At 42.6% G+C, this 24,146-nt stretch overlaps 1 protein-coding gene and 1 long non-coding RNA gene across 2 annotated transcripts in view; one reads left to right on the top strand and one right to left on the bottom strand.

Annotated features, from left to right (window-relative positions):
• LOC138964507 (uncharacterized) overlaps positions 1-24,146 on the top strand; it is a 50,647-nt gene that overhangs the window by 12,106 nt on the left and 14,395 nt on the right. The window lies entirely within an intron of this gene.
• Positions 18,281-22,724, bottom strand: LOC138964500 (uncharacterized). Its single transcript, XM_070336474.1, has 2 exons — positions 22,162-22,724; positions 18,281-22,122 (listed from the first exon to the last, which is right to left on the bottom strand). The coding sequence occupies exons 1-2, from the start codon at positions 22,301-22,303 to the stop codon at positions 18,743-18,745; spliced, it is 3,522 nt and encodes a 1,173-aa protein (XP_070192575.1). The 5' UTR covers positions 22,304-22,724; the 3' UTR covers positions 18,281-18,742.

Here is a 24,146-nt window from a genome sequence, read left to right as displayed (position 1 = left end):
CATTTGCATAATCCCATTCAGAACGGCCATTGCGCAATAATGATTTGTGCACAATACACAAATTTAGTAAGTCTTTTATGTATTTGTTGTGTGTTTTTGACTTGACTGAGTGCAAGAGTGATTATCCATGTTCAATGCATGAATTTGTGGCTAATTTGCATAAATTCAAAATGGCCGCTGGTGAACACTCAAGCCTTTGATACGTTTTGTCCTACTGGCTAAAGCTAAAAGAATAAGACTGCTCTCGGTTTTTTTTCATAACATCCCATTTTATATTGTTTGCATGAAATACTTAGTTTGTTCCACACTAACACTTCTTTCACGTGATTGGCCGCTGACCTTGTCCACCCTCCATGACATGTGTCCTTGGTTTTTTGCCTTCGGGCACACGAACTATGCCAGATGGCTGCCTGTCTTCCTTCGAGACATGACAAAACTTCTTGAGACCCATCCATCGGTACACGAGGCCTTCATGTGCGGAACATTTTCAGTACAACGAGGTGACAGCAAATTCTCTTTGATGGCTCTCGACCAAAGCCAGGAACACTCTGTCAAATTCCTCAAAGAAGAAGGAAGAACAAAAGGCTTGTATGGTCAACCTGGAGAGAAAGAGATGATTGAACTTTCAAGACCAGAGGTTTTGATCATTCTCGATGAGTTTGAGGGAGCTTGCGTCTCTCCAACAGACAAGACAGCTCTGAAACATGCAGATTCCACAGATGCAGAACAAACGAAGTTTCTGAATCACCTCAAAACTCTGTGCAAACTTGTCACTGAGGGTACCATTATCAATCCCTTCAAGGAGGCAGGCTCTGATCTTATCACATTGGTCTCTGGGGAAGTCATGGACCCGGAGATTACGAAGAGTCTCAGAGAAGCTTTGCATGTGGGACAAGCTATGTTTACCGAGTTTGTGAGGGACAGAATTGAAAACGCTTCAAAGCCCCTCTCTGACGTGATTCCCAGAGCCAATAGCTTCACGTTTGCCAACAGACCACCATCGGATCTGAAGAAGGGTGCAAGCAGACTGTCGTCTGCAAAGAGAGACACGCTGCTTGCCCGTCCAGAGGAAGATATGGCTGATTTCTTTAGACATGAAAACAGCCACGACCCACCCCCCAGCTTTGTCCGAAGGAGGCAAACTGCGTTCTGGTACCAAGTCAGAGATTTTGGACTGACTGCCAGGAATGCCTCTTCCCGGTCGAAATGTGGCAGCAAAACAGGCTTCTGTCCTGCTATTCGACATGGCGGCAGTGATTCATATGATCCGACCTCAAAGAGCAACTGTCTTTGGAGACTATATTCAGTTTCAGCTGCTGCCATACTTGCTCTCACATGTGACGAACAGCACAACAAGACTTGATGCTGTTTGGGATACTTACCAGGAAGGAAGTCTGAAGTCACAAACAAGAGCCAAGAGAACTGGTGAGACCCATGGCCACAGAACACGAGTGTCAGCAAGCATTCCCCTTCCAAAAGGAAGTTTGTGGCAGAAGTTCCTCCTGAACAACAAGAACAAGGACGAGTGTGTCCATTTTGTTGCTGATGAACTCCATAGGCTGACATCAGATATGGACATTCTTCTCCTCACTACAAAGGCACAGATGGTGCAATGCAACAAGCCCTTCGACTGGACATCTGTGTCTCCCTGCCAACAAGAAGAGGCAGACACTCGCATTATGCTGCACTTGCAATGGGCTGCACAACAGGGTCACCAGAAAGCCTTCATCAGGACTGTGGACAGTGACGTTGTCATCCTTGCTGTTTCACTCTTTCATGACCTGGGTCTGTCAGAAGTCTGGGTCGGACTGGGCACAGGGAAATGGTACAAAGACATTCCAGTTAATCACATTGCACAGCTACTTGGGCCTCAAAAGTGTCAGGCCCTTGCCTTCTTTCATGCCTTCACAGGCTGTGATTGCGCCTCAGCGTTTTATCGCATTGGGAATAAGACAGCCTGGAATGCGTCATCACTGACACTTGTGTACGCATCACCCACGACCCAACATGCTTGACAATGGACTCGCTGCACATGAGATTGTTGGGAGTGCATGACTGTGGCGATGTACAGCAAGACGTGTGCCTTCTTCTCGGTCAATGAAGCAAGGCAGTTCCTGCACACTGTTGGTCTGAAGAGCCTCGAAAGTATTCCACCTACACAGCATGCACTATATCAGCACACCAGACGATCCGTTCTAATGGCAGCAATCTGGAGGCAGTCACTCAGCAAGGCACCTGAGATCCCAAGTCCATGTGAGTGGGGATGGGAGTGGAATCCGAGGACAAAAGAGTGGGTGCCTTACTGGACAGACTTACCAGACGTCAGCGAGGCATGTTTGCTGCTGGTGCGCTGTGGCTGCGAGGTGGCTTGCAGGGGAAACTGCAAGTGTAGCAGATCAGGACTACGATGCAGCCAGCTCTGCAAATGTCAGGGGGGTTGTACCAACAACGAAGATGCCTGAAAACCTGAAAAGATCTGTTGCCAGTTCATGATACAGAAATACCATAATGCTATTTTGCCGAACTGAATTGAGAGAGTTGTGCCATATAGGCATGGCAATGTGTCATATCAACATTTAAGGCTTGTTGTTTTGCTCTTGGCTTGTCGTTGTGACATCCTTATTTTCAATGAATATTCAGATTGAAGACTTTCCAATGCCTGCTCTTGGTTGCTTTTAAGTTGCAATATTTCCACAATGGAAAATGTGACTAGTAATAAAACATCTAAAACATTGCAATGACTTTTCGGTGATTTATTCAAAATTTGAAACAGTGTCCTGAAGCATACCTTATATGTCTGATATGGTGTAATACATATTCTATGCAAATTAAACATTGAAATAGACCTTAAACTTATTTTTTACCAAAATGATGGCCACCAAACAAGAAATTAACCTCAAAATCAGATTCAGCACACCAAATTACATATAAAATGAGGTATCATGTGAATCCCTGGTGAAAATATCAGACGTAATGAGATCGATTCTTCTGATAGCGGCGGCCATTTTGAATTATGCTAATTACAGGCTGAAAACGGATCCGCCCAATTTGTACTCGATGGTTTTTGGAAACCTCAGGGCCATACATGCCAAACGACAAAAAGTTGTCACAAAGTGCACGATTTTTTTCAAATTCCTATCTGGCTATCAGAGAAAAGTACAAATTGATTCGTTAAATGGTTTTCAGATTAGGGATTATAAACCTTGGCAGATTATTTGTAGAGGCAAACAGGCAATTAAAGAAGTTTTTTTTAAATCAAAATGTGCAGGCATGAACAGATGGAATATGGTTTTTTTGCAACCTGAACTGGAAACAGATTTTTGATAAGTGTTTTAAAACAACTAAGGACACACACTTCAGATGGGTTCAGACCAGATTGCTTCACCGCTATTCTTGGTGTCGCTAAGTCGGTTATTTGTTCAAAAGATTTTTGACAGTCCCCTTTGTGCATCTTGTAAGAATGAAAACAAAACAATATCCCATTTATTTTGGTATTGCCCTAAGTCGAAAATGTTGGAATGATTTTGAAGATTTTTAAAATAAAAGTTGTATTCACCGCGCAAATGTTCTTTTTACAGAAGAATTTGTTTTGTTTGGTTGTATGAACAATGTTAACGTAGATATGGTTTTGGATTTTATTATTTTGTTTGCAAAGTTTTATATTTATAAGAGTAAGTTACAAGGCCACTGTTAGAAATATTTTTAAGGAATTAAAATAGATTTAAAATAGAAAAATATTCAATGCTGGTAACATTAAAACATTTGTTAGAATTATGGTCCTCATATGAAGAGTTCGTTAGGTAATAAGCTACATGTGCAGAGATGTGATGATTTGCGTGTATGTCTCTGTTTTTGTTTTTCTTTGACTGTATAATCATTGTCTTTTTCAGCAGGTAGAACGTTCATAATGTCCACTTTATTTGCTTGTGTTGTTCTTGTTGGGAAAAAAAATCTAAAATCAACTATCCAAAATCCCAAATGTGACCCTCCACCACGGAATGAGTCGCATGTCACATTTGCATGATTTTATATTTTTACACTTACAGTTTCTTTTTTTTTTATGCTCTTCCCAGTGGTGAAAACCGTTATAGAAAAGAGCAAAAACTGTTCGAGTTATTAGCCTGTGACCCTCACACTGATACCTGACACCCCCCGGACGTATATTAGGCCTAGCGCAGAATCGCGCGAGGTGACATCCGACTAATTCCGTGGTGGAGGATCACAAATGGGCACCTTATGCAATCGTTAGTTCTGCCCCCCCCCCCCCAAAAAAAAATGCTGCAGTAGATCACCTTTATATTTGGATTCACCATAACTCGTGTATCAGAAATTGGGTCTCTAAAAATGTTGCTTGTCCAGAAATGTATCACCATGTGTCTATTCTTGATCCTGATGTCATAATTATGAATTCGACCAGCACGCCAAGACTAATCATACATCTTGCCGAGGTCTATCGTGAACGAGAATGACGTCAGTGTGAAAGACCGCGTCGATACATAACATGACGTCAGCAGAATCCATTCGTCATTTGGAAACGCTGAAAAAAAGCTTCGGCTACCTGTGACTGTGTCTTCACTGAATCGGTGAATAACGTGAACAGAAATGTCCTCCTAGTCAATACAGACAACAGAACATTGTCAGTTACTTAGAATGGACACCAAGGACTAAAACTCCGAAAAAAATATCACGAGAGATACCCGGCAAAATCGTTAAAACCCAACATGTCTATGATTACCTATGACTCTCCCCCATGCCTCTGGGAGGAAACCTGCGGAGATACCCGCAAAGAGCAAAGAGACTTGGCGGGCCACGACATGTCCGAGGAAATTGATTGTTTAGACTACGACCCGGCCAAGCACCACCCGACTTTCTGCGGAACAAGGCACTACCTGGTGACCGGAGACTTCGACCCGGAGCAAGAACTGAACCCCGCGGTTGGGCACCCCAGCTGCGCTGGGTACTGGACGTCAATCATGCGTCGCAAGCGAGTGGCTCTGCCTCCAGCCCCTTCCATTCCCGACAAGAAGACCTGTTCGAACCGCGAGTACATCGAGCATTTCGTCTGGCCTTACGTCGAGCCTGCGTTGGAGCACATGCTGAACAAGGCTAAGTTCGCCGGGTGCTTCATGCACAGGAGAGGACCTATCAACTCCTTCGACATCCTGACCGAGTATCTGTACAACAACAACCCCCTGCATCCGTGCCGTGAACGCAGGCCCCTCGCCTTGATCCCTTTTGTGGAGTCGCACCTTGAAGATTTTCCAAGGCTGAGTCCCCCTAAAGTCATGTCCATGTCTTGGAGTTGGACGGCCGATGAGAGGGCAGTGCTGATCCAGCGTTGGTGGAGGGGTTACCAGGTCAGACGAAACCCTGAGGTACGGGCGCTGAGAAAGTGGCAGCGAGAGTGGCGGGCCATCAACCGAGAGGCGACGATATCCGATGAGGTGAGCCGCTTCTGGGAACGCGTGATGCCCAGTGGGAATAGCAGCACCACCACAACGCCCACCGGCTCCCCCTCGGAGGCCTCCAGCTCCACCCACTTGTCCCGCTTCATGGGAAGACCCAGGGCCAAATCCACCGCCCCAATTAACTGGTACACTGCCAGGCGCAACTCGCCTTCGCGAAAGTCCTACCACGGGACCACCCAACCCATGGTGAGATCCACATTGGGGGGCGACCAGTAGACGACGAGGGTCGTCTTGACAGGATTGAGGATGAATGCTAGAATTGTTGTTCGATTTTTGTTGTTGAGGATTATTTCTTCTTTTTACAGTTAGTCAAAAACATAGACGGGGAATCGAAACGAGGGTTGTGGTATATGTGTGTGTGTGTCTGTGTGTATGTGTAGAGCGATTCATAGAAAGCTACTGGACCGATCGTCATTAAACTTGACATGAGGGTTCCTGAGTATGCTATCCCCAGACCTGTTTTTCAATTTTTTGATAAATATCTTTGATTACGTCTAATCCGATTTTTTGTGAAAGTTGAGGCGGCACTGTCATGCTCTCATTTTTAAACCAAATTAATTTAAATTTTAGTCAAGCAGTATTTGACGAAGTCCGGACTTTGGTATTGCATTTCAGCTCGGAAGTTTAAAAAATAGTAAATTAGTTTGCTCATCAAAGTTGTTATTAAAATCGGTTTTACACATTTAAAATTGATTCCATCGTATTCTTCATCAAATTTTGAATCTAAAAATATATACATATGTCATGTTTTCACAGTAAATACATTTTTGTCTTTGATCTTCAGGCTTCCATAACATTTTTCTAAATGTCTTGAGAATACGCCTGGAACGTTGCATGAACAAAAACCACAACAAACAAACCCTGTGCATAGGGCATACAAATATCGATGATAATCTGCTGAGGATAATTTAGGAGGGGTCGTATCAGCTGGGGCATTACTTATTATGCTGAATAGATCAACATTTATATATGCATCAAGTGTACTAATTGATCCTGCCAAATAGTTGTATTTGTTTGTGACTGAAGCACTTTTTATATTTAGTCAAGTTTTGACTAAATATTTTAACATCGAGGGGGAATCGAAACGAGGGTCGTGGTGTATGTGCGTGTGTGCGTGCGTGTGTGTGTGTGTCTGTGTGTGTGTGTAGAGCGATTCAGACTACACTACTTGACCGATCTTTATGAAATTTGACATGAGAGTTCCTGGGTATGAAATCCCCGAACGTTTTTTTCATTTTTTTTTTTATAAATGTCTTTGATGACGTCATATCCGGCTTTTCGTGAAAGTTGAGGCGGCACTGTCACGCCCTCATTTTTCAACCAAATTGGTTGAAATTTTGGTCAAGTAATCTTCGACGAAGCCCGGACTTCGGTATTGCATTTCAGCTTGGTGGCTTAAAAATTAATTAATGACTTTGGTCATTAAAAATCTGAAAATTGTAAAAAAAAATAAAAATTTATAAAACGATCCAAATTTACGTTTATCTTATTCTCCATCATTTGCTGATTCCAAAAACATATAAATATGTTATATTCGGATTAAAAACAAGCTCTGAAAATTAAATATATAAACATTATTATCAAAATTAAATTGTCCAAATCAATTTAAAAACACTTTCATCTTATTCCTTGTCGGTTCCTGATTCCAAAAACATATAGATATGATATGTTTGGATTAAAAACACGCTCAGAAAGTTAAAACAAAGAGAGGTACAGAAAAGCGTGCTATCCTTCTTAGCGCAACTACTACCCCGCTCTTCTTGTCAATTTCACTGCCTTTGCCATGAGCGGTGGACTGACGATGCTACGAGTATACGGTCTTGATGAAAAATGACATTGCGTTCAGTGTCATTCTGTGAGTTCGACAGCTACTTGACTAAATATTGTATTTTCGCCTTACGCGACTTGTTATTCATCACCTTGTACATGTGTCACGTCAGGAAAATCAAGGGAGGCAGATTTGCTAGGATTAGGTGGTGCCCTCCCCTGATAACATAAGCACACAATTTGATCCCCCTCCCCCACCCCCCACCCCCTCTCATAAGTGTTGTTAAACTTATTTTCTTTTTTTCTACATTTAGTCAAGTTTTGACTAAATGTTTTAACATTGTCTGGTGTATATGTATGTATGTATATATGTACTAGAATGAATACCCGCTTCGCCGGGTAGCCGGCTTCGCCGGGAAGAAGTACTTAGAGCCGTACGCCGGCTTCGCCGGGTCCGAACAATGGACCCGCCAAGCTTAGGTCCCTCCCAGATTCATGGAATGGGAACAGCACGAAAATATGGAAAGCCGTTTGGCTCATAACCATTACACGCGTAATAAAACATAAATACACGTGTAATAAATAATTGATACACGTGTAATAAATGATTAATGCACGTGTAATAATCATTTTTACGCGTGTAATAAATAATTCATACACGTGTAAGAAATGATTAAATACGCGTGTAATAAATATTTCATGCGCGTGTAAGAAATGATTAAATACGCGTGTAATAAATATTTCATGCGCGTGTAAGAAATGATTAAATACACGTGCAGGAAATAGTTTATACGCGTGTAAGAAATGATTAAATACACGTGTAGGAAATTATTTAAATACACGTGTATTTAATCATTACATACACCCGTAATAAACGTAAAACTTGAATCGGAAAATATACGACATGCAAAGCAACAACTTTCGTCTATTCTACTTCCGGTTCGCGCGCACAACAACCGACTTCATCTGATAAAACAAGTAACTTACCCTTCCAATGCTGTGCGAGCCTGGGCAAAGGCGTTAAATTGTTCTCGCAAACCTTCTAAGGTGACATTGACGTTTGCCGCTTCCGCCATCTTGAGCTGTAAGCGTGCAAAGCGAGGCGATGAAGACGCATAGAGTGTTTTTCATGTGGATTCCCAGTCCGAGTTTTTAAGTCGCTTAACCACGTGACTCCTGCATTTTTAACGCTTGTATGAAATATTTATTACACGCGTATTTATTCATTTCTTACGCGTGTATGAAAAATGTATTACACGTGTATTTAATCATGTCTTACACGTGTACGAAATGATTAAATACACGTGGAATAAAAATGTCATACACGTGTACGAAATTATTAAATACACGCGTAATAAATATTTCATGCGCGTGTAAGAAATATTTAATACACGCGTAAGAAATATTTCATGCGCGTGTAAGAAATAATTAATACACGCGTAATAATCATTTCATGCGCGTGTAAAAAATATTTAAATACACGTGTAATAAATAATTACACGTGTATTTAAATATTTCTTACACGCGCATGAAATGTTAATTACGCGTGTATTTAATCATTTCTTACACGAGTATGAAATATTTATTACACGTGTATTTAATCATTATGCTATTCCATAGCATGAGAAAAAAGATAAATTACACGTGCAATAAGAAATAAATACACGTGTATTAGTCATTTATTACGCGTGTATTTATGTTTTATTACACGCGTAATGGTTATGAGCCAAACGGCTTTCCATACGAAAATGATTCAGTGGCCATAATGCCATTCCTGACCATATCGAGTCCCATCCTTGTCGACGAATGTAACCGTGTTAATCACCTTTGGAGGCGAACTCCACTCAAACAGGATTGAGCAATTTATAGCTTATCTGTAAGCCCTTTTGAACTGTTATGGCTTCTCAAAAGTAAAAAGTAAATTTTAAGGGGCTTATTGTCCGTCAGGTCTTAATTGCCTATATTGGACATGAATTGGTTTATACGATTCGAGTTTTTACGCCCTCACGGCTTTTGATGTTTGCGTGTTTAGGTGGTATCAGCCATCTGCACTTATGGTAGAATGACCAAGATCTTTAACGTGTCATTGTGGTGACACGGGGGTGGGAGATGGATACCGTCTCTGGGTCTGCACATAAAGTTGACCCGTGTCCGTCCCGGCCCAGATTCGAACCAGCGACCTCTCGATCACAAGTCCAGTGCTCTATCACCTGAGCTACCCGGGCCCCCAAAGGAAGGCCAGTACATACAAATACACAAAAGCCGCCAGACCACATCACAAACAGAACTGAACAATCCCCAGGTGTTGCTCACATAGAGAGACACACACACACACACACACACACACACACACACACACAAACACAGAGAAGCCGTATCTATAGAGAGATAGATGACAGTGTATTTTTCGCGTGGCTATAAATTGATTCGACCTTTGCACTTTTACAGTGAGGATAATTTACGGGTCCAATTTACGTTCTGGACACTGCGGTGACCTTCTAAAAATAGTAACAGAACGCCGGGAATATCCGAAGACGCACCACTCATACTATAGTGCACCATACGAAGGAAGGGAGGTAAACGCTGAAAACCTGGAGAAGATGAGAAGATAAGGAAGAGTTACTTATAATGGTGAAATGAACACAAAAACCAAAATCAGTTCAGCGCTGCGCGCTGAGAGCACGTGTTGAAATATCTCATCGATGATATTGTGTCCGGGGTGTAGCTGAATACGGTGTCCAAATTTGAAAAAGATCCACCGAGAACTTTGGCTTTGGTGTGTCGGTATGGGGGCCCGGGTAGCTGAGGTGGAACCAAAATAGCTGAGGTGGAACCAAAATCGGTTCAGCGCTGCGCGCTGAGAGCACGTGTTGAAATATCGACCAGGTTGTGTCCTGTCCCGGGTCTACCTGAATATGCCCACCAAATTTGAAGCAGATCCATCGAGAACTTTGGCCGTGCATCGCGAACTCACACACAGACACACACACAGACACACAGACACACAGACACAAGTCGTATATATAGATAGATGTATGCATGTATGTATGTATGTATGTATATGTATGTATGTACATGTATGTATGTATGTACATGTATGTATGTATGTATGTATGTATGTATGTATGTATGTATGTATGTATGTATGTATGTATGTATGTATGTATGTATGTATGTATGTATACGTGTGCGTGTATGTGTGTGTGTGTGTGTGTGTATGGGTGGGTGTGTCTGTGTGTGTGTGTGTGTGTGTGTGTGTGTGTGTGGAGCGATTCAGAAAAAGGTACCGGACCGATCTTCATGAAATTTCACATGAGAGTTCCTGGGTATAATATCCTCAGGCATTTTTTTCATTTTTTCGATAGATGTCTTTGATGACGTCATATCCGGCTTTTTGTGAAAGTTGAGGCGGCACTGTCACACTCTCATTTTTAACCAAATTGATTGACATTTTGGTTAAGCAATTGTCGACGAAGTCCGGACTATGGGGTTGTACTTATGCTCGGAAGCTTAATAATTAGTTAATTAGTTTGCTCATTAAAGTTCTCATGAAAATCGAATTTTCAGAAACAGTTTAAACAAGTCGCGTAAGGCGAAAATACAACATTTAGTCAAGTAGCTGTCGAACTCACAGAATGAAACTGAACGCAACGCAACGCAGCAAGACCGTATACTCGTAGCATCGTCACTCCACCGCCCGTGGCAAAGGCAGTGCCAGTGGAATTGACAAGAAGAACGGGGTATTCGTTGCGCTGAGAAGGATAGCACGCTTTTCTGTACCTCTCTTCGTTTTAACTTTCTGAGCGTGTTTTTAATCCAAACATATCATATCTATATATGTTTTTGGAATCAGGAACCGACAAGGAATAAGATGAAAGTGTTTTTAAATTGATTTCGAAATTTTTTTTGTGATAATAATGTTTATATATTTAATTTTCAGAGCTTGTTTTTAATCCAAATATAACATATGTATATGTTTTTGGAATCAGAAAATGATGGGGAATAAGATGAACGTAAATTTGGATCGTTTTATAAAAAATTTTTTTTTACAATTTTCAGATTTTTAATGACCAAAGTCATTAATTAATTTTTAAGCCACCAAGCTGAAATGCAATACCGAAGTCCGGGCTTCGTCGAAGATTACTTGACCAAAATTTCAACCAATTTGGTTGAAAAATGAGAACGTGACAGTGCCGCCTCAACTTTCACGAAAAGCCGGATATGACGTCATAAAAGACATTTATCAAAAAAATGAAAATAAAGTATGGGGATTTCATACCCAGGAACTCTCATGTCAAATTTCATAAAGATCGGTCCAGTAGTTTAGTCTGAATCGCTCTACACACACACACACACAGACACACAGACACACACACACACAGACACACACACACACACACACACACACACACACACACACACACACACTAAATGTAAAAATGATTGCATTGTATTCCTCATCTTCTCCTGAATTCAAAAATATATAGATATGTCATGTTTACTCGAAAAATGTGCTCAGAATGAAAGCAAATAGGTTCACCAAGTACTACAGACGTGTGCTTAGCGGCGGCGAGCGTGACCCGTCTCGGTCTTTGGTATGGTTAGCCGAGACTATCTGAATGTGGTCTCGGCGATGATTGGTTAGTGTTGTTGATCTTGACAAAAATGTTTTTATATTGCTTCACGCGACTTGTTTAATATTGATATGAAAGGTTCAGTCCTACCCGTGTAAACAATTCGATTTGCCGTCTCAAAACTGTCCAGGCTTGAGAAGGGCCATCGCTAAACACATGTCAAAAATAATCAGCCTGGGTGCCGTTTGTGATTTTTATTTTAATTGACTGATTTATGAACGAACACAAGCAGGAATCCCAGATAATAACACATCAAAATAAATTATCACTTTGCGCATGAAGCAGCCAGGTTGTCGAATCTTAGTCTGTGTTCATGTAAAATCTTGTCTCCATCCGAAAATTAATGGTGAGCCAAAAGTTTTCATGGGAACCACTGTGCCTTTCTGTGCCGCTCAATTCTATACAACTTGCTACTCGTTATTGCATGACACTAAGAACAGGCAAGATGTGGATATCGTGTTGTTAATGATACTAAGAACAGGCAAGATGTGGATATCGTGTTGTTAATGACACTAAGAACAGGCAAGATGTGGATATCGTGTTGTTAATGATACATACAGAAATCAAAATTGTTACATCTGTTTTCTTTGATACGTGTGAACTCTCTTTCTCCCTTTGGTCCTTTCTTTTTGATGTTATTTAGCCTGACGTTTGTTGCAATTATTGGTCCGCTTGCATTTGTTGTGATATTAATTGTGAATATGTTATTCAATTTGTCTTTTTTCCCTTATTATGTTGTCAGCTTGATGAATAAAGGCTATGAGAAAATATTTTCCCCTTCACCATTAGCAAAATATGCAGCTGCATGTAAAAACAACAAGTCGCGTAAGGCGAAAATACAACATTTAGTCAAGCTGTCGAACTAACAGAATGAAACTGAACGCAGTGCAATTTTTCAGCAAGACCGTATACTCGTAGCATCGTCAGTCCACCGCTCGTGGCAAAGGCAGTGAAATTGACAAGAAGAGCGGGGTAGTAGTTGCGCTGAGCAGGATAGCACGCTTTTCTGTACCTCTCTTCGTTTTAACTTCCTGAGCGTGTTTTTAATCCAAACATATCATATCTATATATATGTTTTTGGAATCAGGAACCAACAAGGAATAAGATGAAAGTGTTTTTAAAATTGATTTCGAAAATATAATTTTGATCATAATTTATATATTTTTAATTTTCAGAGCTTGTTTTTAATCCAAATATAACATATTTATATGTTTTTGGAATAAGAAAATGATGAAAAATAAGATGAACGTAAATTTGGATCGTTTTATAATTTTTTTTTTTTTTTTAACATTTTTCAGATTTTTAATGACCAAAGTCATTATTTAATTTTTAAGCCACCAAGCTGAAATGCAATACCGAAGTCCGGCCTTCGTCGAAGATTGCTTGGCCAAAATTTCAATCAATTTGATTGAAAAATGAGGGTGTGACAGTGCCGCCTCAACTTTTACAAAAAGCCGGATATGACGTCATCAAAAGTCTTTATCGAAAAAAAGAAAAAACTGTCCCGGGATATCATTCCCGGGAACTCTCATGTCAAATTTCATAAAGATCGGTCCAGTAGTTTGGTCTGAATCGCTCTAAACACACACACGCACAGACAGACACACACACACACACACACATACACCACGCCCCTCGTCTCGATTCCCCCTCTATGTTAAAACATTTAGTCAAAACTTGACTAAATGTAAAAACGATGTTTGTTTTTGCGTGTTCTTGTTTTTCAGAGCGAAAACGCGCGCACACACACACACACACACACACACACACACACACACACACACACACACACACACACACACACACACACACACACACACACACACACACACACACACACACACACACACAGATTCAATGTTAAAACAAATCCTTACACAAAAAGTCCTCCCCCAAGACAAAATAATTATTTCAGCAACTTCTAATATAAAAAAAAACCAAGTCGCGTAAGGCGAAATTACTACATTTAGTCAAGCTGTGGAACTCACAGAATGAAATAGAACGTAGTCCGCCGCTAGTGCAAAAGGCAGTGAAAATGACGAGCCTGTTTGGCGCGGTAGCGGTTGCGCTGTGCTTCATAGCACGCTTTACTGTACCTCTCTTCGTTTTAACTTTCTGAGCGTGTTTTTAATCAAAACATATATCTATATGTTTTTGGAATCAGGAACCGACAAGGAATAGGATGAAAGTGTTTTTAAATTGATTTTAATTTTGATCATAATTTTTAATTTTTTTAATTTTCAGAGCTTGTTTTCAATCCAAATATAATATATTTATATGTTTTTGGAATCAGAAAATGATGAAGAATAAGATGAACGTAAATTTGGATCGTTTTATAATTTTTTTTTTTTTTTACAATTTTCAGATTTTTAATGACCAAAGTCATTAATTAATTTTTAAGCCACCAAGCTGAAATGCAATACCGAAGTCCGGCCTTCGTCGCAGATTGCTTGGCCAAAATTTCAATCAATTTGATTGAAAAATGAGGGAGTGACAGTGCCGCCTCAACTTTTACAAAAAGCCGGATATGACGTCATCAAAGACATTTATGAAAAAATGAAAAAAATGTCTGGGGATATCATACCCACGAACTCTCATGTCAAATTTCATAAAGATCGGCCCAGTAGTTTACTCTGAATCGCTCTACACACACACACGCACACACACGCACACACACACACACACATACACCACGACCCTCGTCTCGATTCCCCCTCTATGTTAAAACATTTAGTCAAAACTTGACTAAATGTAAATCAAAACTTGACTATAAATGTAACAAGTCGCGTAAGGCGAAAATACAATATTTAGTCAAGTAGCTGCCATTTTTCAGCAAGACCGTATGCTCGTAGCATCGTCAGTCCACCGCTCATGGCAAAGGCAGTGAAATTGACAAGAAGAGCGGGGTAGTAGTTGCGCTAAGAAGGATAGCACGCTTTTCTATACCTCTCTTTGTTTTAACTTTCTGAGCGTGTTTTTAATCCAAACATATCATATCTATATGTTTTTGGAATCAGGAACCGACAAGGAATAAGATGAAAGTGTTTTTAAATTGATTTGGACAATTTAATTTTGATAATAATTTTTATATATTTAATTTTCAGAGCTTGTTTTTAATCCGAATATAACATATTTATATGTTTTTGGAATCAGCAAATGATGGAGAATAAGATAAACGTAAATTTGGATCGTTTTATAAATTTTTATTTTTTTTTACAATTTTCCGATTTTTAATGACCAAAGTCATTAATTAATTTTTAAGCCACCAAGCTGAAATGCAATACCGAACCCCGGGCTTCGTCGAAGATTACTTGACCAAAATTTCAACCAATTTGGTTGAAAAATGAGGGCGTGACAGTGCCGCCTCAACTTTCACGAAAAGCCGGATATGACGTCATCAAAGACATTTATCAAAAAAATGAAAAAAACGTATGGGGATTTCATACCCAGGAACTCTCATGTCAAATTTCATAAAGATCGGTCCAGTAGTTTAGTCTGAATCGCTCTACACACACACACAGACACACACACACACACACACGCACACACACACACACACATACACCACGACCCTCGTCTCGATTCCCCCCTCTACGTTAAAACATTTAGTCAAAACTTGACTATAAATGTAAAAAGAAGAAAAATATGCGTGTCGTTTTGCGTGCGCGAGTAACTCTGTCGTGCCCTACACTCTACCGGATATGCGTGAACCTTCAAATCATTCTTTACCGTTGGATCTTTGCTCAAACTGCGGCTTTCTTGTCCACATTCCTGGCACACAGATCTGCAATGTGCAACGTTACTGTTGAATACACACAATTTATGTTGAAGTCACAGGCAGACCCCACACACACGCGCGCGCGTCTGCGTGAAGATGCACGTCACATAATCATTCAATCACACAATGTAAACACGTGGTAGTCAAAACTGGATATTCAAATTATCATGAATCTCTGAAGAGAATCTTCTTGTTTTTAATCAGTCGTTCGTGTAAGGCACGCGCAGACGGAATGTAGCCATACCGTAACAACTTAAAACAGATCTATTAGATTCTAAACAAAATGTGACAGTTTATTTCTATCTATCTGGATGAGCTCGGTCCGAAGTAGAATCAGCCACTGGATACGCAACCCCCCTCCCACGACACACACACGACACGACACTAGATGAGAAAAGGAAAACTGAAATATGTGAAAACTAGATCTAAAAGTAAGCCCGGTTTACGATTTCAAACTATGAGTATGACATTTTCGGACGCCCTTTTAGTCAACAGCTACAAGCTTTGTTTCAGGCCTGTCCAACCTTCGACACATGAGGCGCCAAACGTGGCCGAGTGAAGCACTGTGGAGCTCCGCAAAAAGCTGTGGGGGACAGCGGCATCACTGCGGCCGACTGCGGGATTCGCACTCAACACCGGACTGGATACCGGCACAGTTGGCCTAGTGGTAAGGCGTCCGCCCCGTGATCGGGAGGTCGTGGGTTCGAACCCCGGCCGGGTCATACCTAAGACTTTAAAATTGGCAATCTAGTGGCTGCTCCGCCTGGTGTTTGGCATTATGGGGTTAGTGCTAGGACTGGTTGGTCCGGTGTCCGAATAATGTGACTGGGTGAGACATGAAGCCTGTGCTGCGACTTCTGTCTTGTGTGTGGCGCACGTTATAATTATGTCAAAGCAGCACCGCCATGATATGGCTCTTCGTGGTCGGCTGGGCGTTAAGCAAACAAACAAACAAACCGGACTGGACATCTAGACGCATGGCCGGGAACGCAGAAGAAGAAGAAGAAGTTTCAGAACTGAGAAACGTAATGACTAGGTTTCAAACAATTATACTACTAAAGTTAATGGGAGATCAAAGGAAAGGTTGGGTATAATGTCAAAAGTTATACTTATATTCCCGTTTCAGCAATGCTCTTCCGTAGAAAGGCTTTGTCATGCTTAAGATTTCGCAAAAGGTACTTTGAACACACCCCCGACGTAAATTTCAATGAGCATTGTTGTCACTTGCCGGTCGGATTTGGTGCCTAATTCCAACTTTGCAGTATCCCAGGGTTGTTTCTGGTCCACCAAATTTACACATTCCGGCTTATGCCGCCTTGATCGATCGCAATTTAGCTTTTTACGCACTGCAGACATCTTTGGACCGTAGAAGACTCTTTGCGCATGCGCCGCTGATAATTTGATTGGTCAATATTCTTAGGCATAAAAAACCCTAAATATTTGTCTTTAGACTCAGGAGGCAATAGGGAATACAATGGAATCACTGTTCATTTTCAATTTCCATTTTTTCAAAAAACGACAAAATCTTAAGGCTGGAGTATACTATGGAGGCCCAATTTCAAAGTGATTAGGTAGTTTTAAAAGTTACTTTTTCTGTTAGTTCAATGTTTGCTTTATCAGGTAAATACAAAATATAAAGGGCTTAACGACTGAAGTTTAAAGGCACAGTAAGCCTCCCGTAAACCATCACAGAGCTCCCCGAGCGTCTAAATACAGTACAAGCATACTTCCATTTGAACGCTCACCGAACGGGAACATCCTGGCTGCTTTCTGTCGAGCGTGAGACATTTTCAAAGAATTTATTTTCGTAGACTTGTTCCGTTAACAACAACGGCGCCTCGTTTTTGCGCTAGACCTAACTTTTAAAATCTAAATAATAAATTGACAGCTTGTTACACAAACATTCTTTAATCATAAAAGAATTCGTTTTTCATCAAGACAAGATCAGAACAATTCGAAGTTGTGAAAGTTTAAAAAAAGAAAAGCCCGGAAGCAGGGTCACGCAAGGGTCGTAGCAGACGACGGCCGGTTTATCAGTGCAAATCGCCGTTCCTCTCAACAGTCAAAAGCCATCGCTAGAGTTCTTGTGAACCACAGCCGTTGTTTCGTACATAAAAAAACGTGCTATTGTAGATAAGCTCACGTCGAGTCGCATTCAAATGACTAACTATGACGACTGCATTGTGAAAAGGGAAAACTGGATCACACGGGTTCACGATGGCTCAGGGGTAAGATAAACCACGCAAAAATAAATTCTTTGAAAATTGTTCGCTCTTTACGGAGGGCACCTAGGATGTTCTCAATTGGTGAGTGTTTAAATGAAATGGTGTTTGTACTGTGTGTAAAAGCCTGACCGTATCTGTGATGGTTTACGGGAGGCTTACTCTGCCTTTAAGCATAGGTATTAGATTTTTTCACGCAAACTGTTACACGGCACTTGAGATTGCCACAAGTTCTCAAATGTCGTATAGTTGTGTTCTTTTATTCTACGTCGCCCGTCTTCGCAGCAGCAGAAAACAACTCGTCAAATTGAGTTCGAGGATTTATTTAGCATTCCATACATACAACTGCACATCGTAGCAGAACTCAAATAGAAGCTTTTTTTACATACAAATCGCGCTGGCATATATAGTAAATACTCAATCTCGAGAATATTCCAGACCGAACATGATACAACTACATTATACGAGCCGTGCATGGACTAAACTAGTGACGCTCTCTGTGACGCACATCAAAAGCGCCGACGCACTTAATCCGAACGAACGCCACGAACTCACGACTAAAAAAGCGTGGTAAACAACTTGTTTTGACAGGACTAGAAAGTTCACCTGCATTCTCGTCCAAGCATAAATATTGTGTTTACAAAATATGATATCGGTACTTTCCCACAAAGTACAAATAAGTCAACTACATGCAACACACAAAACTGAACCAAAGCTCAGCAACGGTAGCGTTTCCTAACATTACCCCCAACACAAGAAGAAATTTACCTAATTTCTTTCAATCATTGAAACGCTACCTGTACACATACTATGTATACATAACAGATTGAAATCCAGGTATGTACATTAGTCTGTTGGAGAATGAACACAGTTTTACTCACATACTCGGCTGAGAAAATCTGCTCCAACATTGTCTGAACCTTTGATCGATTCCACTCGCATATCAAAGTTCTGCAAGTACATCACCCACCTCATGATACGATTATTCACAAACTTCGCAGAGTTCAGGTAGGTGAGGGGTTTGTGATCAGTCTGAAGCACGAATTTCACCCCTTGGAGGTAGAGTTCAAATTTCTTGATTCCCCACACAATGGCTAAACACTCTTTCTCCATGGTCGAGTAGTTCTTCTCGGCTCCTGACAGCTTCTTGCTGGCATAGCTGACCGGAAACGGTTTACCTCCATGCTCTTGCATCAGCATGGCGCCGATCCCTTCGTCCGATGCGTCTGTACGCAAGATGAACTCTTTGGCAGTATCAGGAAGGCGTAGCACCGGGTCTCGTGACATCAGGTCGCGCACGGTCTGGTATACCTTCTCCTGGGCTGGTCCTTCCACAATTGCTGCGACCTGTACTGCTTCCGGAGGTCTCTCCACATACAGTTTCAGGAGGTTAGCGTGGTAGATCTTGGACTTCTTGCCGACATTCACCTTGTAGTCGTTGATCCCTACCACGGCCTCAACCTCGTATGGGCCTTTCCACTGCATCAGTAGTTTGTTGTGATCAGTGGGAAGCAGTATCAGCACTTTGTTACCTGGTGTAAACTTCCTGTTTACGGCTTTGCGGTCGTAGTAGTGCTTTCCGCTATCCTGAGACTTTCTCAAGTTTTCTCTCGCAATCTCGAGAGTCTCCTCCAGTTTCTCTCGCAACTCGAACACGTACTGGTAACTGTTCTTCACTTCAGGTGTGTCCACATCTTTCGTCCACAATTCCTTTAGTATTTGCATCGGGCCTCTCACGGTCCGCCCGTACATCAGCTCGAACGGGGAGAATCCAGTGGACTCTTGTGGCACCTCCCTGTATGCAAACAGCAAGGCATTGATGTAGCGATGCCACTGCCTTGGCTGCTCACTGCATAGTTTCTTCAGCGTGGACTTCAGCGTCGCATTGAATTTTTCGACCAGCCCATTGCACATCGGGTGATAGGCTGTCGTAGTCAAGTGACGAATGCTCAGCAGCCTGTTGACCTCTTCCATGCATTCAGAGACAAACTGTGTCCCCAGGTCTGTGAGGATCTCTTCAGGAACCCCAATTCTGCTGAAAATGTCCACAAGTGCCTCGGCAACAGTCTCGGTGTCAATTTTCTTCAGAGGCACAGCTTCTGGGTACCTGGTTGCATAGTCTACCAGGGTCAGTACCCAACGATGACCCTCTTCACTTGGCGGTTTGATCTCGCCGATGAGGTCAATGGCCACCCTCTTGAAAGGTCGGTCGATCAAAGGCATCTTCTGCAACGGCACTTTCGGGACCCTTCCTCGAGGTATGGTTTTCTGGCAAATATCGCACGATCGGCAGAATCGAGTCACATCTGCATGCAGTCCTGGCCAGTAAAACGCAGCCTGGATTCTGTCCGATGTCTTCTTGACCCCCAGGTGACCTCCCATAATAGAGTCGTGGGCCACCTCCATCACCTGGCGCCTAAGTGGTTGAGGCACCAGAACTTGACGTAATGGCTTCCCACCGTTGACTCTCGCGTGCTGGAACACTCTGTACAGAATCTTGGCCTTCACTTCAAATTGCACAGTGCCTTCGCCCTTAGTCATCTCCTTGACAGGACGACTCCTGTACTTCGTTAAGGTCGAATCAGCTTCCTGTAGCTGAATCAGCCGATCCCTGTCCACGACAGCAGTTGCAGAACTGTTGGTGACCCTGAGTGGCGTAGTTGTTTTGTCCTTCTTCGCCTGGGCTCTGGTCGTCACAGCGCTTACAACCTGCGGCTGGTCGCGGCGATGCACAGTTGCTCTGTCATCTCGTAACAGTTCGCTGATATCTTCATTCGCGAATGGCAGTGGGTCTTCCTCCTCAACAGCAGGCTGAGCTGCGCCCATTCTCCATTCGACATCAGGGTCATGAGGACGTCTCGCACCCCCAATGTTCCCAATTAATAGATTGTACAAGGGCTTCTTCAGGCAGACGGCCTCAACTTCTCCGGTGAAGTATGGAGTATCTATCTGGATATTTGCCACTGGTGCCCTCACGCATTTGCTGTCAGCCATGAGCGTCCACTTGAAGTCACCAGTGAACTTCTCTGTTGGCACCAGATCCTCTTTGACAATGACTCCATTGCAGCCCGAATCTCTGAGAACAGTCACTTCCTGCTTCTCAACAAATCCCTTCGACACGGGCATGTTCGACACTGACACAGCTGCGCTGGCGACGACAGAGATTGACTTGCCATTAGCGAGTAGAAGCTGGCCATCAGATAGACATTCTTCCACGTCCGATGGTGTAGCCACTTGCTCGGCAGCCCTTGGAAGTATGACGCTGCTCGCACATACTTGTTGGTTCGAGCCACTCGTTTGCCTCTTGTTGTCATAATATCTCCGTCGATGTTCTTGCGCTTTGTCATTGCCATGTCCGTTATTTTTCTTTTGGGGACAGTTGGCGACTCGGTGACCCTTGGCATTGCAATGGAAACACGTTATGTTCTGCCCTTCATTGGATGATGGTGCGGACTCAGTTTGTCCCTTGGCAGGTTGGTTTCCCTGGTTCCCGCTCTTCTGGAAAGGTTTCGATGACTTTGACGTCCCCAGGGTCCTTCCATGAGCAATGAGATAACGCTCAGCAGCATCAGTAATGTCCTTCAAACCCCGCAGTTTTTGCTCTTCCAAGCGGGTCGCCAGGTCCTTCGGGCAGGCATTAAGGAACTGCTCCTTCACGATCAAGTCCCGCAGACTCTCGTATGACTGCTCTTCACCTGATAACTCCACCCACTTCTGCAGGTATGACGACAGGCGCTCCACAAACTGGCTCGGTGTCTCTCCAGACAATGGCTGGCATTCGCGGAAGCGTTGACGGTAGCCCCTTTCAGTGAAGTTGTAGCAACGCAACAGAGCTTCCTTCAGTACATCATAGTCTCTGGCGTCATCGTTTGAGAGTCTAGTGTAGACCTCAAGTGCTGCCCCAGTCAAATGTGCGCTGAGTTGAATCGCCCAGTCGTCGCGCTGCCATCTAGCACTCTCGGCGAACCTCTCGAATCTTGCAAGGTAGCAGTCGATCTGGTCCTTCCCGTCAGCGAATGCTGGAAGTTTCGGTGCCCTGTGTAGCATTTGCTGCTGGTTATCTCTTTGGCGTGGTGCCGCTTGCTCATTTTGAACACGCACCATTTCTGTCTGAAGCTCTAAGCGCTTCGTCTCCATTTCTATCTGGAGCTCTACGCGTTTCAGCTCCATTTGCCTTTCTTCACGCTGTGCTTCTCTTTCTTCACGCTCACGCTGCGCTTGTCTTTCTTCACGCTCACGCTGCGCTTGTCTTTCTTTTTCTTCTCGCTCACGCTGCGCTTGTCTTTCTTCACGCTCACGCTGCGCTTGTCTTTCTTCACGCTGCGCTTGTCTTTCTTCACGCTGCGCTTGCAGTCGTGTCTGGGACTCGACGAACTCCGTCAGCTGCTTGCCTTTCAGTCCCAGTTCAACTCCTTTTGCCCAGAACTCAGCCATTCTGGTCTTTTCCGGTGCGTTCGTCTGTATTATTTCACAGCCACGAACGTAGACGAATGTAGTCTTCTAAAAGAACACAGTCTCTACTGCACCTCCGATGCTTCTCTCGTCGCTGTTCACCTTCGTAGACGCAGGCTGCCACCCTCCTCGTCTAACGTGACGGCGCACTCTGCTCACGATACGTACACGACGTACCTCAGTCGTATTTCGTAGTATTAATGCACTAGCTCCGCGACGAAGTCCGTCTCGTCCAAACGGCAGCTAACCTCTGTAATCCCGATACACTCCGGCGTCGCTCACCGTACCGAGCTGCGGCGATTACCAAACTCTTCACCAGTCACACCGAATCCACGGTTCCGTAGTCTCAATACTGATCCCTCAGGATACACCCGATTGATGGCTACCTCCTGTGACTGTCTTGACACTGGTCCTTGTTGCTGGAAAACCCTTGGAGATCCTTGGCTTGGCCCCCAATTGTTACACGGCACTTGAGATTGCCACAAGTTCTCAAATGTCGTATAGTTGTGTTCTTTTATTCTACGTCGCCCGTCTTCGCAGCAGCAGAAAACAACTCGTCAAATTGAGTTCGAGGATTTATTTAGCATTCCATACATACAACTGCACATCGTAGCAGAACTCAAATAGAAGCTTTTTTACATACAAATCGCGCTGGCATATATAGTAAATACTCAATCTCGAGAATATTCCAGACCGAACATGATACAACTACATTATACGAGCCGTGCATGGACTAAACTAGTGACGCTCTCTGTGACGCACATCAAAAGCGCCGACGCACTTAATCCGAACGAACGCCACGAACTCACGACTAAAAAAACGTGGTAAACAACTTGTTTTGACAGGACTAGAAAGTTCACCTGCATTCTCGTCCAAGCATAAATATTGTGTTTACAAAATATGATATCGGTACTTTCCCACAAAGTACAAATAAGTCAACTGCATGCAACACACAAAACTGAACCAAAGCTCAGCAACGGTAGCGTTTCCTAACACAAACACTACTGAATAAGTTGCAATATTGTACTGTGAAAATGTAAACAAAATAAGAATCAGATGATCACAAACTGAAGAAGAGAAATAGGGAAGCAAAATAAAACATTAAACATAGTGATTTTACTTGTGAATTCGGAAAACAATCCTGTTGTATCCATTTTGAAGCTCAATTCGAAGCATGGAACACCAACAAACATTGATTAAAAGTTTTAAAGTGATTACAGTGTTCAGAAATAGTGTTAGATACCAAGTTGAGTTATTCCTCTTTACCAATTTAAAAAAAAATACAACCCTTAACGCGCAAAATTTTGAACTGTGATGCTTTTACTACCCCCACCCCCTTCCCGTTTTTCAGAAAAGAGTGCATATTATCTTCCAAATAGAAAAGCAGGGTAGTCAGATGATCAAAAACTTGAAGGCACAGTAAGCCTCCCGTAAACCATCACAGATACGGTCAGGCTTTTACACACAGTACAAACACCCTTTCATTTAAACACTCACCGATTGAGAACATCCTAGGTGCCCTCCGTAAAGAGCGAACAATTTTCAACGAATTTATTTTTGCTTGGTTTATCTTACCCCTGAGCCATCGTGAACCCGTGTGATCCAGTTTCCCTTTTTCACAATGTAGTCGTCAGTTAGTCATTTGAATGCGACTCAATGTGAGCTTATCTACAATAGCACGTTTTTATGCACGAAACAAACGGCTGTGGTTCACAAGAACTCTAGCGATGGCTTTTCACTGTTGAGAGGAACGGCGATATGCCGCGTAAACCCGGCGTCGTCTGCTACGACCCTTGCGTGACCCTGCTGCCGGGCTTTTCTTTTT

The sequence above is a fragment of the Littorina saxatilis genome, linkage group LG4, assembly GCF_037325665.1.
Source record: "Littorina saxatilis isolate snail1 linkage group LG4, US_GU_Lsax_2.0, whole genome shotgun sequence".
Lineage (NCBI taxonomy): Eukaryota > Metazoa > Mollusca > Gastropoda > Littorinimorpha > Littorinidae > Littorina > Littorina saxatilis.
This window is presented reverse-complemented; position numbering and strand designations above follow the sequence as displayed.